The following is a 17,090-nucleotide window of genomic DNA, read 5'->3' on the forward strand; positions in this document are numbered from 1 at the left end:
ACGAAAGTTAAGCTTTGCTAGTTTATAAATACATTTTGTTGATTAAAAAATACTCATGCTTTGGTTAGATGCATATAATCACGGACATATGTTAAAACCAAATCAGTTGTTGCAGCTATTTGGACAGTGACACATTTTTTGTTGTTTTGGCTCTGTATTCCAGCACTTTGGATTTGAAATGATACAATGACTATGGGGTTAAAGTGTAGACTGTCAGCTTTAATTTGAGGGTATTTTCAACCATATCAGATGAACCGTTTAGAAATTACAGCACGTTTTGTACATAGTCCCCACATTTTAGGGTACCAAAAGTATCTGGACAATTGGCTTCACAGCTGTTTCTTATTAGGCAGGTGTGTTGTTTGCATCGTTAGTGCATGAACAAGACAGCTGTCAATGTCTAGTCTTGATTCTGGGCTTTGCATTTGCCTTTGGAGTCTGTTGCTGGTGTCTGACAACATGAGGACGAAAGAAGTGTCAATGCAAGTAAAGCTGGCCATCATGAGGCAGAAAAATCAGAATAAAATCGATCAGAGACAAAGCACTGCACAAAATGTAGTGGTTGAAGTCTAGGATTGATTATGCACTGCTGGCCTGTTTCGAGGGCAGAGAAGTCGAGAAGGGGCTCAAAACCATTCACAAACACATCCGCTATCTTCCCAGTTGAATTGGGAATTAACATCAATTCCCAATTCCAACACCAATGCCCTTTTATCAATTCCAACACATAACTGATCAAAATTGCAATTAGCAGTATTCTATTAAAATGAGCTTATCGCAGTGGCAACAAATTACTTGAATTTAAGTCACTGTTAGGCAATTCAATTAAAATGCAAGCAGTTGAACAATCACAACAATTATTATGTCTCTAACATATCAATTCCAATTCCTTCAAAGGGAATTGGGAATTGCTTTTCAAAAGGAATTGGAATTGAAACACAATCAAAACTATCCACAAACACTTCTGCTATCTTGACCTTGAGCTCTGCTGTTGGTGGAAATGAACAGTACAGATTTCAGACTGTTTTGTCCCAATAGCAGATAGAAATGTGACAATACAGATGGCACCTCAAAGCAGGGTTGAATCTTAAGGTCGCCAACATCAAACGTATAACACACTATTCCTTCTATACAGTATGTACCAGATATCTTATTAGTGAAGAGCGCCATCAACAAACCTTGGTGTTAAACCTTGATGGAGTTTGAACTACACAATGACAGTAAAAACAGTAACTCGTGGATTGTAAACCTTGGTTACTACATCTGTGGCTTCAACCGTCCCTTGTTCAGTGAAGAAAACTCATGACAAATCGCCATCAGACTCAAAGAACCTCGGACAGTAGAACCTCATGTAATAACAAGAGATAGGGACATGTACAAACCTCGTCACCTGAAGATGGAGGCTTATTGTGAAAGCTTGGCTTAAGTTAATGAATATCAGTGAACAGGAAAGCACAAGTACTGGACAGACACTAGCAAAAAATAAAAAATAAAAATAATTAATCCCAAACTGTGTCCAATATATATGTAGGACTGTACGCGTCAGGGAAAATTAGAAAACGTCGACTTAAAAATGCTCCAAAAAACATTAATTCAGTTTAATATCTTGTGCGAGATCTTCATGTCTGATATCTGAAGTGCTGCCCTCCTTCGAGTGTGGATCCAAACTAAATTACATGTCTGACTCCATTAAAAGTGTGTTAGCACAACTGCTTGGTAATGAATGCTTAATTAAATATTGATTACTTGTATATGCTTGGTTAGCACCTCAGGGAGTGCACATGATCCTAGTACCTTCCTAAAGAATTTGCACTGCAGTAAATACCGAGACTGCAATGCAGTCACTGGCACACACTAATGCTTTATGAATACACCTTAGTTGAGTTGAGTAGCTTGGTGTGTGTGTGTGTGTGTGTGTGTGTGTGTGTGTGTGTGTGTGTAGCACACTGCACATCAGTTCATTGTAATGAGTAAATTACCTTAGGGACACATGGACATTTACCTAATTTTGCTCCACTTGGTTACTTCTCTTGTCTGTTTTAGTTGTAGCTTTATTGTTTATTTTTATTGTCTTTTACATGAAAAATTTTACTGGTCTGTAGGATTCCTTATAACCGCCCCCACCCCCACCCCCACCCTCACCCCGTTTGCTGTTTGGTACAGATTCGTACCATGAACAAATCACTAATCTGAAGAGGATCCAGTCCTAACTAGTTTGGATTAGAGAGAACCTACTGCACTTACACTCCACTTAAATTTGAGACAACTGGTTGTAATTGTATTGATGTATTTTTAATGTGTACAATATTTATACAAATATATCAATGTTCCCCAGACCACAAACTGCTTTCAGTTGTGTACATATGGTGTGCACTATAAAGAGTTAATCTACTTTATTTATTTATTTTTATTACTTGCCACGCATGGAAGATATTTTGGAAAGCACCATTTCAACAACAAGAGAAGAGTTGGGAGTTGTTCACATAAAAAATGGCAGCATGAAAACACCAGTATCTGTACCAGTTTAGGGTGCCCCTACATCCCTGGTGTACTGTACCTTGATCCCCTCTGCAAACACCAGTATCTGTACCAGTTTACGGTGCCCCTACAACCCTGGTGTACTGTACCTTTATCCCCTCTGCGTCATGATGTCCCTGCAGGGTGCTGTGCACAGGCTGCACAGTGGATTTCTGCTTCTCAAGCACGTTGACTGGAGTAGAGCTGCCGTCCTGTCTCTTCTCATCATGCGGGGCCGAGGAGCTGAGGGGCTTCACCGGGTGAGGGCTGCAGAGGAGGCAAGCGGTCATCAGGGTATTGGTCGGTTACCATGGGAACAGGAGAGAGAGAGAGAGAGAGAGAGAGAGAGAGAGAGAGAGAGAGAGAGAGAGAGAGAGAGAGAGAGAGAGACTTGACTCCTCCAAGCAGTTGGTGGTTTATCAGACCCCTGTTTTTTGCAAGGATCCTCGTGCAGTGGATTATTGGGTGCACTCTGCTTCAATTCTCACCATCACAACTGCACCAAGACAACCCACTGCAAAGCAATAGCAGCAAAAAAAAGAGCCAACAGCTCCAAGATCACAAACTTGCAAGTTGCTAACACAAATGTGTTCGGCAAGCAATAGAATCAGAAGATCACGTGTCATCTAATCACCAGCTGTCTTTTTTCCTTCCAAAATTAAGTCAATTTATCTGCAGCACTAATTCAGAAAATGGGCGTACAAGCTGTGGAAAGCAGTATTGCCACAAGGGTGAATAAAGTCAAAAGTGAAAATGTCATTGCTAGTGGTGAAACACTTCTACAATGACGATTGAATCAAATCAACAGTGGCACTTCAGCTAAAGCAGATCAATGAATAGAGGATATTATCAAGGAGAAGCAAAATCCCACCCACACAGTGATAATAAACCAAGAAGAAACACAAATTAGGAGAAAATAAAGTTTAAATACAAAAAGAAACAAGGCAGAAAACCTACGTTAACCAAAGACATCCCAATATTGGAGTCAACACCATGAAACCTTGTGACGATGATCTGATCTGTTGGTACAAAATGTCCATGCAAACTTCTATCAAATTCTGGAAAAGAAGTTCTAAATAAGATTAGTTCCCTATTACAGGGGTAGGCAACCTTGCCTCTTCCAGTCCATTCCACTGCAAGTCCTTATTTATTTAATCAATCTTTAGCAGGGGCAATTAAACAGGAACAAACTACTGCAATGGAAGGGACTGGAAAAGCCAAGGTTGTCTATCCCTGCCTTAGCCCAGCAGATCAACACCGAACCATGACCCAGATCGAGAAATCCTCAACCTGTCCTAAAGAATGCCTTAGTATATTTCATCATTCTTGGATAAGTGGTTCTTAAAATACAGTTAAATGTTGCTGCAAAACAGGTACGGACCCAACCACTGTACCCCTATCAAAGTGCATGATACAGTGAAAAGGGATAACTGACTCAACAATGTCAACCCTCCTTTAAAATAAACAAGGAATATGGTTGCAGTTCTACTGCCCTGAATTGCAAGTCACAACTACCTATTAGGAATGAGAGATACAAATGATGACTCACCCCTGGTGGGAATTCAATTTTAATGACAGTACAACATTCCTAATCAACACGTTTGATCTTGAAAGAAGTTCACCAATTTAAATCACCTTAGATCACTTTAAATGCTTTAATTGTCCACCTAATTAAACACTAAATGTTATTTGTTGTTTTAAAATACCATATTTTGCGATTGTAATAATGAGAGATCACTGTAACTCAGCCATTAAACCTGGCACAAGCTCTTCTTTGCTTTTAACTGCTGTACACCTGAATAAAGTTTTTGTAGTTGTACCTCTTCTGTTCTCAAAGTGCGATTTGTTTACTAATAATGAACTTCTCATTACAAAAATCAAGTTCCTCTCTTCCAATCAGATTAATAAATATTACAGTACATTACTTCTAACTCAATGTTCATCTCTCTTTCTACATGCACCACCTGAAGGGACAGCAACTCTTCCCAACAGTCCCACTCTACATGATCTGTTTGTGTTTGTCCATAATACCAGTTATGACTCCTATTTGTCCCATAATGTAACTCCACTAGAACACTGTACGGCCGAACACCAATAGCAGGGTCTCTTCACTCCAATGTTGACAGGCCTCTCATGTGACCAAGTTTATTTTAGTAGATGTGTTCTGTTTGTACAAACACTTGTGTTGCTGTACCATTTTGTTGAATAAAGTACATACACACACATCAGTCCCCTGGGTGAGCTGGCTTTCATCAGCTTGACAGGAAGGTGTTGACTGGAGCACCTCAGAGAGCAAGACTGTCTGTACTTTGGGCCTCACATTCTGTCAGGAAACTTGCATGGAAAATAATTATCATGGCAGGAAGTTATTGTCTGGTAATTGGGCAGGGCCATGCAACTCTCAGTCCAGCCAGGTGAAAAATGAGTGCTCTGTAACAAAGCCTTCTGGGAAACTGTTTGTGTGATGACTTCAGGGCCCCCCTGGAAGGATGTCCGCTGAGAAATTAAAGAGACCACAAATCTACCGTGAAATCCAGAGTAGCACACACAAACTGGTGGGTAGAGCCGAGGGCTGGGAAGCAGCCTGGCCAACAGAGCCACAATGGATAGCGGGGTAAGCAGTTCTCTAGATGCAAGAAAATATGTAAGTGTGACATGGGACGGTACCAAAAGACAGACAGATCTCATTTCATTCCCAGATTATGAAACTCGCTGTAACTTGTACTAACAAATGTCCTCACCAATTTCCATTATAAATGGATTTTAAAAGCAACTGATAACAAGGGTTGGATGTGGATGTTAGTCTTAAAATGTGCAGATGTGCTTATCTTTGGGGTAGATTTGTTATTGCTATGAAAGACTTTTGAACATTGTGTGTCAGTTTTATTTGTCATCATTTATAGTTGGATCCTACAGTAGGCCAGGTTTGACTTTTCTGTTTGGGCTTGGTGCTAGTCCAATAGCTTATTGTATTACATTAGTACAAAAGTGAAATTTAAAAACACAAGCAAAGACTACTCGACTCCATCTAATACTATGAAAAATGTATGAATCACTATGAATCCAGAACTGTGTTTGGACACCAACATTAGCTCAGTTATAAAGGCCTCATTTTATCATTTGAGGAACACTGCCAAATTGAGAACCATTTTATCTGATAAAGATGCTGAGATGTTTGCTCATGTTTTTCTAATTTCTCTGCTAGCTTACTGTAATGCTTTGTTTGCTGGCCTAACCGATTCTAAACTGCGTCGACTCAAACTGGTTCACAAAGCTGCAGCCCGAGTGCTGACTCGCACTCGCTGTTCACAACACATTACTCCGGTAAAGTTCAGTATTGATTTTAAAATTCTCCTTATTACTTATAAGGCCATTCATGGTTTAGGGCCTCCATAGGGCCTTCAGTAGTTATGCTCCGTGCCTTTGGAACTCTATCCCAATTCATATCAGGAATGCTGACACAGTTGAAGCTTTGAAATCAATTTTAGAAACATATCTGTTTTGAGTTAGCTTATTTTTGAGACGGATTCCTTTTTATTTGGCTTCGCATGAAGAGCGCTACATAAAAGTAAGGTGTATTGTATATTGTACTACTCACCTCACATCACCAATACTCACTTAAAATCCAAGCTAGTGGCTGTTGGAATGATCCCCTCTTGATTGATGTTCCCATCTTACCAACAGTTACAGGTCTTCTGAAAGACTGAGTTTGCTGGACAGATACTGGTTGTCCTTTTTTAGGCTTTACTATGAATGTTTTTCCACATGTATTTTGTATTTTTTTTAATAAGGCCCATCTTTTAATCAACCACCTCACCATTCCTATTTATTTAACCAGAAGTTTGCGATGGATTTTATTTAATGATTTGCCACAAGGTGCACATACCAAGGGCCACCCTAAATGGTTGAGCACTTCTTACTTTAGTAAATACAATTTGTTAGATTTGTTCCCTCCATATCTCAGTTTAACTACCAAATTCATTTCCAAGTTATTTTACTCTGTAATTAAATCGAATTTGTTTTTTTGAAGTCAGCTGCATAATTAAAAATGTTACCTCCTAACCAACCCAGAAATGTAGTAATACTATAAGAAACTAAAATTATTTGATGAATGTTTCGAGCCCCCTCGAACACCCCTTCTTAATATTTTCCCTTTTGTCTCACCTGCTTCCGTGACCCAGCGGGGTGCTCTCAGCTGGCTGTGTCTCCTCGGGCAAAACCATGAGCGGTGGAGGGCAGGAGGGGGCAGCGGCTGCTGCTGCCTGGGCGATCGCTGTTGGTGGCCCCACAGTCGAGGAGGACAGGATGGGGGAGGGGAGGTGGGTTAACCTGGAGTTAGTCGCAGCCACAAGGGAGGGGGTGGAAGCGGCCAGGGGATTGCTTTCATGCAGGAAGGACCTGAAGAAATGATCCCCTGGGAGGCTGCTTGAGCGCACACACTGCGGTGCCACCCTCATGTGAAGGTCTTTGAAGCTCCCTCTCTGAGCGGAGGATATCGAAGAGGAGTAATGCTCCGAGGATTGGCATTGGGAAGAGGGTGTCTGCACAAAGGGGTTGCCACTGAGGGACATAAACTGTTTAAAGGGATTTTCAAAGGGAGAGCCAATACTGTGTCGTTTCTGCTGGCCTTCGCGCTGAGGCCTCCAAAACTCCTCACTCTTTAGGTCTACTACCATATCTTGAGATACACTGGACGTGAACCAACTAGCGGCCGGAGACTGGCTGGGAAGTGTTGCTTCCTGTGCTTTGATTGGTGACTTGGAAGACATGGCTCCAAGCCCACTGCAGTGGATGAGAGGTGCGTCAATGTCATGCTGTGGTTTCACTGGGTTTTCTGATGTTATGTCTGTAATAGTTTTTGCATTTTGTGTAATACTTTGAAATGTCTCTGATTGCTCAGTCTCATCCTTCTTCTGAGAGGAATCAAGATTGATATGGGAGCTCTTTCCTGAATTCACTTTGGTCTGTCCTGCAAAGTCTGATTTTGTCTCTGTATTGGTGCTGCCCATCTCTAATCTAAAAGGTTGTTTGGATTCACCTGGGTACATTGGTCTGATGTTGCCGTCTGTGTCTGGAGTTGGGTCTAATCCTTCCAAAGAAAATGTTGACTTGCATGTCTTGTATTGCTCTAATTCTGTGTCCTCTTTTGAGTTTACCATTCCATACCCAGGAGACTCTAGGTTTGTATTTGTAATATTTCCTGGTTTCAACTGAGATCTATCTGCACCCAGTATTTCACTGGACAGAACTTCATCAGCTCTGCTGCAAGAGTCTAAAAGAACTGCAAATGAACAATTATCTTCCTCCTTTTTAATCAAATCTTCAACCTCCACCATCCCAGAATAGTTTTCTTTTTCAAGCCTGGAGACATCCTTCTTTACCACATTGCATTTGACTTCCTGTGAGCTTGGACTCGGTTCTGGAATGTTTGAAAAAAGCTCAGCGACAACTCTTGGAGGTTTTGGTGGTGGTGCAACTGCAATCAGCGGCAAGTTATCTGCATTTCCAGTTTGCTGCTCACCACTATTAGCTCCATCACCTGGGTCAACGTCTAATTTTTTGGACTCATAGAAGAACTTTCCCTCTGTCAAATCTGGTGCAACTTCTACAGATTTTTCAACATTAGCCTCAGGTTCCAATGGCACAGCATTATTAGCATGTTTGTCTAAGAGCAGGTTTATGCCATCATGTTTTGAATTGCCACCGTTTGTGATGGACCCATGAGTCAACAGTCCAGAGGTTTCGGCTGAACACTTCTCCACAGCCGCTGAAGGCACATAAGGAGAAAGATTCGGTTTCTCAGAAAGTGTCCTGTTACGAACGCTAACTGCTGGTCTGCCACCGAGAAAGTCAGAAGTGACTTCCTCTATCACAGCAAGCACTTTCTTGGAAGTATCCTGCCTGTCAGCCACCAGACTTGCAAGTTTGACTTCTTGAGTCAAGACAAGTGAACTAGCATTATTCTCTTGATCTCTTTCAGCAACAGATTTCTCCGTTATGGCCGACGATCCTCTGATACTGCTATCTATCTGAATTCCTGATGCATTAGTATATATTTCAGGAAGGGAGACATTTGAATTAGCATTAGTCTGCTGTGCATTAGTAAAAACTTCCGGGGACAAGTGCATTTGCTTGCCAGCGTTAGTTTCTGGTGTATTTGAACAAACATCGGCGAGCAAACTGATTGACTTGTTATCATTAGTTTCTGGTGCATTAGTAAAAACATGAGAAAATAATCCAAACGGTTTGTTAGCATCATGTGTATTAATGATAACCTCTGGGAATGAGCCAACTGGGTTACTAGCGTTAGATTCTGAACTATTACTAAAAAATTCTGGAACCAACCCATCTGATTTGCTAGTCCTACAATATGTGTCACTTCCTGATATCCCAGCAAGTTGGTCCTGCTTAGAAGAAGTAGGGCTCTTTGTTCCACTATCTGTTTTGCTTCCTGTGCTTTCAAATCCTTTTTGGTTTGAGCCATTAAAATTATTTTCATTAATATCTAGGTCGCTCCCTGACACGCTAATACTACCTTCCGGTTCTGATAAGCTCCTTGTGCCACTATCTGCTTCACTTCCTGATACCTCACTGGTTCCTACTTCATGGGTGGAGGCAGAGGGATCTTTAGAATTGTCTGGATCACTTCTAGGTGTTTCAATGGCTGTGTTCTGCGTCTGTGAAGGCAACTGCTTCACAAGCTTGTCTAAATCTTCATTCGTTCCCTGCATAGCTTTAGACATGAATGCTACTGAACACGTACCCATATATCTTGGGCTATTTTCATCTGGCAGAGAAGACTTTGTGGATTGACTCACTTCTGCCACAAGATCTTTATATACAGCTTCTACGGTATCCACCAGAGCATCACTGCTTTTAAATGCATCATTAGTGCTAGACCCTTCCTTGTTTTTCAATTCTTCATTTAAACTAACATTCGATTCTGTTAAAGAAACATTGTCCTTTTCTGGTGCTTTTAACACAGAGTTCTGTGATGGAGTCAGTAGACTCTTGTCTCTATCACCTTCTTTCCGAAGTTGCATGGCTGCACCGTCTGTTTGGGAAAGCAAGCTTGCTTCTTTCTCAACTGCAATCACCTGTGCCCTATCTAACCAGCTTCCTCTGTTATTGTCCTTGACATTGGCCTTTACTGACCTGCGCAGAGGAATGGGTGGGGCACTGGAGTTGCTAGCTTGTGCAAAAGGCTGTTCCACTACACCATCTGATTTCGATGTTTCAACAAGTTCCTGTGACTTGGAAGAATCTTCTTGAGGGCCTACTGTCGCCAGAGGTGAAAGAACCCCTGTCTCAGCCAAGTGGAGCAATCCCCCTGTTGACCTGGGTGTACTCTTACCTTTCTGCTCTGGCTTGAGCCTGCTGGCAGCGAAGGCATCAAATGAATCTTCCCAGTCCCCTGTGGTCTCACTTTCGGAAGGGACCAACAAAGGACAGGGTGTGTTGACAGGCCTTGGCATCCGAATGTTGGCCCTCGGAAATGGCATTGGAACCGGTCCTGGGATAACAGCATTACCACTGGGCTTCTCCTCTGCAGGGCCAGGTTTTGGGAATGACTCATCGACAGGGGAACGGGGACCTTCAGTCCAAGAGGAAGTAGCATGAGAAGGCTCAAGGGCGAAACTGGAGAGACAGTGAGTGGGTGAGGAAGATTTTAGCACCTGGTCAGCTAACAGCTCCTCAAAGAAAGGGTTACTCTGGATATTGGTGAAGAAGGGGTTGGTAGAGGACTGGCAAGGTGGGGTGACAAGTGCAGGAGTGAAGGGGTTAACGTGATGCGTGCTGCCCAGTGAAACAGGACCAACAGCGGAAGCAGGAGAGGATAAGACAGGGAAGGAAGCTGAGATGTGAGTGGGAGCATCTGAGCTGGTTTCTACCTTAGGAGACACGTCCAGGCTGTGGAGGGAAGGCACAAACAGTCCTCTTAGTTAGTGCTGTGCCACGGGGGAGCCCAGCAGGTTAGAAATGACAGGCAACATTCTCCAGCAATAAATAAGGACCACCAATTATTTAATAATTTGTTCAGAAATAACGCAAGATTACCAAGGTTTTTCAGTAGTCAAAACATAATTGACTTAAGTGTTATATTATAAGAGTTTCGGTTTTAGGTTTCAAATGGACATTTCATGTGAAGACTTGGAATATTTTTCAACATACAATATAATTTTGTAAAATTCATGAAAATGTCAAGGAAGAAAACAAATGTATCCCTTAATTCCATGTCTAATAATGTCTAATAATTGAATACTTAGACGTGTAGGATATTTTACATAGCAGGATTGGCATTTACATAGCAGATTTACATAGCAGATATTTTGTCTTTGGATTTATTTTCAATAAAAAGCAAACAATTATTTTAGGTTACTGATTAATTGATGTCCCTGAAATCGATTTCATTTTCTCTGGGTGAAACATGGAAAAAGACAAAAAAAAAAAAATGATATGGTGATACTTTGCTGTAGAAGGTCCCCCACTAACAAACACAAAAAACAGAACCTAAAAGTTTGTTTCCGGGCAACAATTAGTTATGCTGCAGCCATCTAAAGCAAGCAAAACAGATGGCTATGGTGCTTTTCAACTGTCATTTGGAAACATCTGCAATTTGGCCTACAAATAATTTGCAAGTAGAATAATTCCCGAAAACAAACTTTTATAGTGTGTGTTACTCATTGATTCATGTGCAGGTGCCGGCAAACCCATTGTGTATCTCACTGAGCACGATGGCCAACTAAATGAGAACTGACAGCTCTGAAACAAGTACTATAGCAGTGCATTTACTAAAAGCAGAGTGGATACCCACATACAATACTGTACAAACAATTCAAATCTGTGTATTAGAATGGACAAACCAGGAAGAAAAATCTGAGTCACAATCCAGCAAAATGAAGCTAAACACTGAACTACAAATATTAAAATGCTAGAATCCAGACACAGTCATTAGTTCATTATCCACCTAGAAGCTATCTTAAACCAAACTATTAAGCAGACCTCTTAGTGGACCGATTCATAAGAGCCTAAAAAGCCTTTTGACTCAATTAATTCAGGGTCAGCCACATCCAGAAACCTCTGAATTACACACATGGTTAATTGGGTCAGGATAGGTCAGAATTTTAGTCAGGCTAGAAAATGAATTATGTCGTAGTTCAAAATTTTGGAAAATGGGTTTGATTTATAATAGTAAATTCTCAATAAAACAAACTCTGACTAAAATAATTTCCTGCACCTACAGATGTCTACAAGGTCCCAGCAAAACAAACAAACAAACTGCCCTACTTCGAACAGCTGAGTGTAAAGAATATTGGGAAATGTATTAACTTGCGTCCAGATTAGCACCTCTGTACTGTAATTTAGTGCTGTTTTGGGACTACAGATTCTATGATGCATTTTGAGTAGCAGACATAGTTTTCAAGATGCCATAATGCTCACACATCAATGCCATTTCCATGAAGCAGCGCAAATAACTTGCATTATCCTTGCATACAAAAGTGAAGGAGTTAAAAGCAGTAGATAATGCACCACCACACTAAAAAAAGGAAGATGTTGCTGCAGAATTCAACATTCCTGCAAAAACTTTGTCAACCATTCTGAAAAACCTGGATTCAATGATACAGGCATATGAACAGCAAACTGTGGATGCATGACGTCAATGTTTCTGATTTGCTCATTAACCTGATGTTGAGGACACCTTGCTTTCATGGTTTGAAAATGCCTGTGATTAAAATGGGACATGCAGATTTCAATTGCAGTTCATTTGCAATGTATACTTTTTTTAAAAAGATTACTTACAAATGTATTTTCAATCAAATGCACAGTACATTTAAATGTATAATATGTTATTGTACTGTAATTGAAATGTGATGTGTTAGGTGTTCCTGTAACCAATAAAAATGTTAGGTTACCATAACCCTGACTCCCTGAAATAGAAATGTAACCATTACTGAATGGGTATTTACCTCCTAAAGACCTGAATCCTGAATCCTTTATACCAAAGCTGGTCTTTGAGCCTGTGACGCAGTCATGACATCGCCCCAGAGGAATCAAAAGGACTCCAGTCACAGATCTCGGCGTCATTTTTCCTTTAAGTCTGCTGCGAATAATGGATGCAGTGACCTTGACAGTTAATGGTTACATTTCTATTTCAGGGAACCTTTCAAGTACGAAATGTAACTATTACTGAATGGGTGAGTATACCCAAGCCGTTGCAAGGGCATGATTGCAGAACGACTGGAACACTACAAGGCTGCCTTGTGCGTCACCATTCGGTACCCCAGTAACAAGTAGCTAGGGTGAAAGCATTGAGGGAGAATTTCACCTCTATGCCTGTGTTGTAAGGGTCAACTAGGAAGCTGCCCTTAACACTCTAGTTCCAAAACCAGGGTTTTGAGGATCCACAACATTCAGACTGTATAACCTAGTAAAGGTATGGGGAGTAGCCCACACCGCTGCATTGCATGTCCTTGACAGATTCACCCTGGAAAAAAGCCCACAAAGTTGCAAGGCCCATGTCTGAATGGGCACTGAGCTTTTCTGGAGGGGGCATGTTGGCCAGCTCATAAGTAGTCTTGACAGTGTCTGCTATCCACTTGGACAGCCGCTGCTTCGACAGGGCTTGACTACGGGACTCTGCCCCATAGCACATAAAAAATTGTTCAGACTGCCTCCAACTTTTTGTCCTGTCAACATTATACGCCAGGGTCAAACTGGGCAGAGCGTATGGAGCTGTCACTACCTGTCAGTGAAAAGGAGGTAGATGGAAGCCTCCAATTCCATGGACTGGTTAACATGGAAAGCCAAGATAGTCTTCGACAAGAACGCAGGATTGGTACAGAGAGTGACGTTTGTCCTGGCCTCAGTTAAAAATGGAGAATGCCTGCATCCCACTCATCCACTTTGCGGAGGTGATAGCAAACAAGAAAGCTGCTTTAAACTATCGCAATTTCAGCTCAGCAGTACTCTGATGCCTTTGAGTCTGAATGGGCCCAAAATAGCTTCCATGCACTTCGAGAACTCAAAGCAAACTCCTAGGGCTGCTGTTTAGCCTGTGGCTTAGCCTGCGCCATCTGTCTTTGAGTAGGGTGGCGGAACCTATTATGGCCTCCACGATGAGCAGCCGCAAGCCCGTCACGACCATTGCCTCTGGCAGCGGGCGCAACCGGCTGTGCTAGTTTTTGGGGCTGCTGGGACCTAGGGTGCCAGTTTGCCGCTGGTTTACATGCTTAGGAAGCAGGCGAACCATAAGAACATATGAAGAACATAAGAAAGTTTACAAACGAGAGGAGGCCATTCGGCCCATCTTGCTCGTTTGGTTGTTAGTAGCTTATTGATCCCAAAATCTCATCAAGCAGCTTCTTGAAGGATCCCAGGGTGTCAGCTTCAACAACATTACTGGGGAGTTGGTTCCAGACCCTCACAATTCTCTGTGTAAAAAAGTGCCTCCTATTTTCTGTTGTGAATGCCCCTTTATCTAATCTCCATCTGTGACCCCTGGTCCGACAATGAACCAGCTCCTTAGTGGATTCCCGCGCACAGTGAGAGCGCTGCAGCAGAGTACCAGGATGCTGGTACAATTCCCTAGCCATGCAGCGGACGCCCTGGCTGAATAAGCCCTTTTGAGGATCACCTCAGAAACCCGGCACTGCTTGTTTGGGCAGGCAGTGTCCTTGGACAGCAGCTCCAAATTAGGTGCCAAAGCAACAATGGAAGTCTCAAGCGGTGGACATTGGGCCAGGCTTAGCTTTTCCGCATCATACATGGGCATATTCTCCATCTGCTCCGCCAATCGCCTGGAACGGTGACTCTTCCTCTTCCATGAGGAAGGGAAGGAGAGGAAGAGCTTGAGGAGGCTGAGGAAGACCGTGAAGACTGTTTCCTGCCTGGGCTACTTTCCCGGGTGCAGAGCCATGGGGTGAGGGCGCAGCCACCTCTCTAAGAGAGGGTGATGGGGGACTGCGCTGAGTAGAAGTAAGGAATGCAGAATATTTCTTAGAGCTTTGGGATAACCTCTTCACAAGTATGCGCTTGGAGAAAGGGGCACAAAATTTGCAGATGCTGCGATTGCCTCAATCTGCTTATATATCGACCGGACGGGTCAAGAACCAAGCAGGACCGGTTCGGTACAAGTCCACCGGGTAGCAGTCACCGTAAGTGGCAACGTACAAGAATGCCCACCTGTAAAAGCCACTGGCAAAACCACTCAACCAGGACCAACACAAGACTGAAGGAAGCCTGCTTGTTAGAATTAACTAACAACCTTCGCAATGGTAATGCTAAAATAGCTGGTCGCCAAAACGGCATCAAGAAAATGTTGTTGTAATGGCAAGCAACAACAAGCCTAAGCAAGTATCTTGGTCCTGAGCAGTGTTGCTAAACCCAGCAGCTGCTCTTACTGCATGTGTGCTGAGTTACAAGTTACAGACAGGCCTGCGCGTGGTATCTGTAAAACACAGAAAAAACACAATGAAAATGTTCTCTCAACAAAAAACAGTACTATAACAATTACATAAATAATATAAAACATCTCATATGGTGCTAATTAGCAAAAACGAGAAAGAAAATAAGCTCCAACCAGAGCTATGCAGCCTGAGGGAAGAGCACAAAGTCAGCTGGCTTCACGCGGGGCACAAGGCCGCAGTGGCACGTAACTAGCAACAGGCTGTAATGCACACAAATATGCGTACATAGAAAAACTATTACAACAATTCATTTAAATGATCACATACAAAATGTGTAAAACACATAAAATGCTAAATATATACAGATATAAGCAACAATGTACTTATCTGAACAAGGCTCTCCGATCAGGTCAGTCTTGAAAGGAAAAATTGCGCCAAGATCTGTGACTGCAAGTCCTTTTAATTCCTCGGGGGGGCAAGGTCATGACTGCATCACAGGCTCAAAAGAGCAGCGTTGGTATAAAGTATTCAGGATTTGGGTCTTTAGGAGGTAAATACCCATTCAGTAATGGTTACATTTCGTACTTGAAAGAAAACAGAGTATGCATTTCATTTATACTCCTGATAAGAATTAGTGATAAGGTACATTTTTTTGCTGGTCCCTTGAAATTCATATTAATGAGAATTGACTGTATATAAATACAAAACCAAAATAATGCTACATCTCTACATGTTAAGCACATGCCACCAACTTTCAGGTGCAGTGTGGGAAAGCTGTGCAATCTTTGCAAGACCTTAATTTGTAGATTCCTCAAAATAGCTGAAGTTCTCTGAACTTCCCTTTCTCCTAGAATACATTCCTAACGTCTTTGAGAGAACAATTATGCTAAAAGCGCTAGTCTTAACCATTCTCACTTCTCTATCCTAGCAATGGGACACTGCTTCACTAGAAATTACACTGACCTCCTGCTTAAAATCTCAAGAGAAGGACCATTTAGAAACCTTTTTGTCAGCAGGGTGTCAGTTGTAGGCATCGGTTATAGCCAGTTCCCAAAAGGCAATTTTAAAACCACGATGGTGTGTAAACAAAACAGTGTCAGAAAGTATGTCATACCTAAAATGTAAGGTGTCGTACGTCAACCACACCATATCCTTAACAACACACCGATCAACCTAACAATGACTAGCAACCTTTGTCACAACTAGGTGCTTTTGAAGGGCTCTCCCAAATCAACTGGCAGCCCCAGAAAGTCAAACCATGTGCCACAGATTCTACTGCCCAAACTGTCAGTTCCCATCTTTTTATCAGACAGAATGCATCAAAGTCAAAGATTGTGGTATCGGTACCCCTTTACACAAAGACTAACAAAGAACCAAAATGTGAGGCAGTACATCTTAATATAAATACTGCTCCACATTTAACAAATGTCAGCACGAGGAATACAAGTGGTACTTTCTTCTTTTTTTTTTTTTTTTAATGCAAACTGTCTGAGAATGTTGAGCTGACACGTATTTACGGGTCAGTTCTAAATATGTAAAGAAACTCATTCACAGTTCTAATGTTCAGAAGTAAGCTTCACTCCCCTGAATACTGAACCCACAGCATGCAAAATCACCACTTTGTTTCAAAAACAAAGAAAATGTATACCACACACTCAGCTTGACACTGTACATACCTAGAATAGTTGCATTGACTTGCAAAAGTCTGCCACCAAAATATTTAACACACACAGTAAAGGTATTGTAGATTCCACCTCAAACTAAGCAGCTTTCGTTAAAGATGCCGATCTGAAGTTCTAGATGCAAAAGCCAACAGCCTGAGTCAATGAAAAGCAGAGTTACACACACTGGATCCTAAGCAGAATTCCATTAAGATACTTTTCAGTAGGACTTAGGAGGGGTGCAATATGTTTGCAAATGTGCATCCTGTTTAAACCTTCTGTTTTAGTATCTAATAAGCAGCAACAATGTAAGCTTTTTAAAGAGTGAGGGAGCTGTTCTTTGAGGCTGCCTGCACACAGACTTTCAGTGCTAGTGTTTGAAGTGAACTGAATGAGGGGAGAGCTGAGAACATCAAACAGAGAACATCTATCAGAGCCAGATACAAACCCAGATCCCTAGAGGACGGTTACAAGCTAGTGCAGTGATGTCCATTCACAATCCTGG

The 17,090-nt window shown here is 41.9% G+C and overlaps 1 protein-coding gene across 3 annotated transcripts in view; it reads right to left on the reverse strand.

The window, feature by feature from the left end:
- The window catches only part of LOC117409642 (rab11 family-interacting protein 5-like), a 59,902-nt gene that overhangs the window by 10,226 nt on the left and 32,586 nt on the right, over nucleotides 1-17,090 (reverse strand). The window contains exons 4-5 of one of the 3 annotated variants that reach the window (XM_034015952.3): nucleotides 6,682-10,155; nucleotides 2,628-2,784 (exon numbers count right to left, since the gene is read on the reverse strand). In XM_034015952.3, coding sequence (XP_033871843.3) covers nucleotides 2,628-2,784; nucleotides 6,682-10,155 — 3,631 coding nt within the window. Of the gene's footprint in view, nucleotides 1-2,627; nucleotides 2,785-6,681; nucleotides 10,429-17,090 lie in introns of all 3 variants that reach the window. The other 2 variants (XM_034015951.3, XM_034015953.3) reach the window with 2 other exon arrangements.

This window comes from Acipenser ruthenus, chromosome 2, assembly GCF_902713425.1.
Source record: "Acipenser ruthenus chromosome 2, fAciRut3.2 maternal haplotype, whole genome shotgun sequence".
In the NCBI taxonomy this organism is placed as follows: Eukaryota; Metazoa; Chordata; class Actinopteri; order Acipenseriformes; family Acipenseridae; genus Acipenser; species Acipenser ruthenus.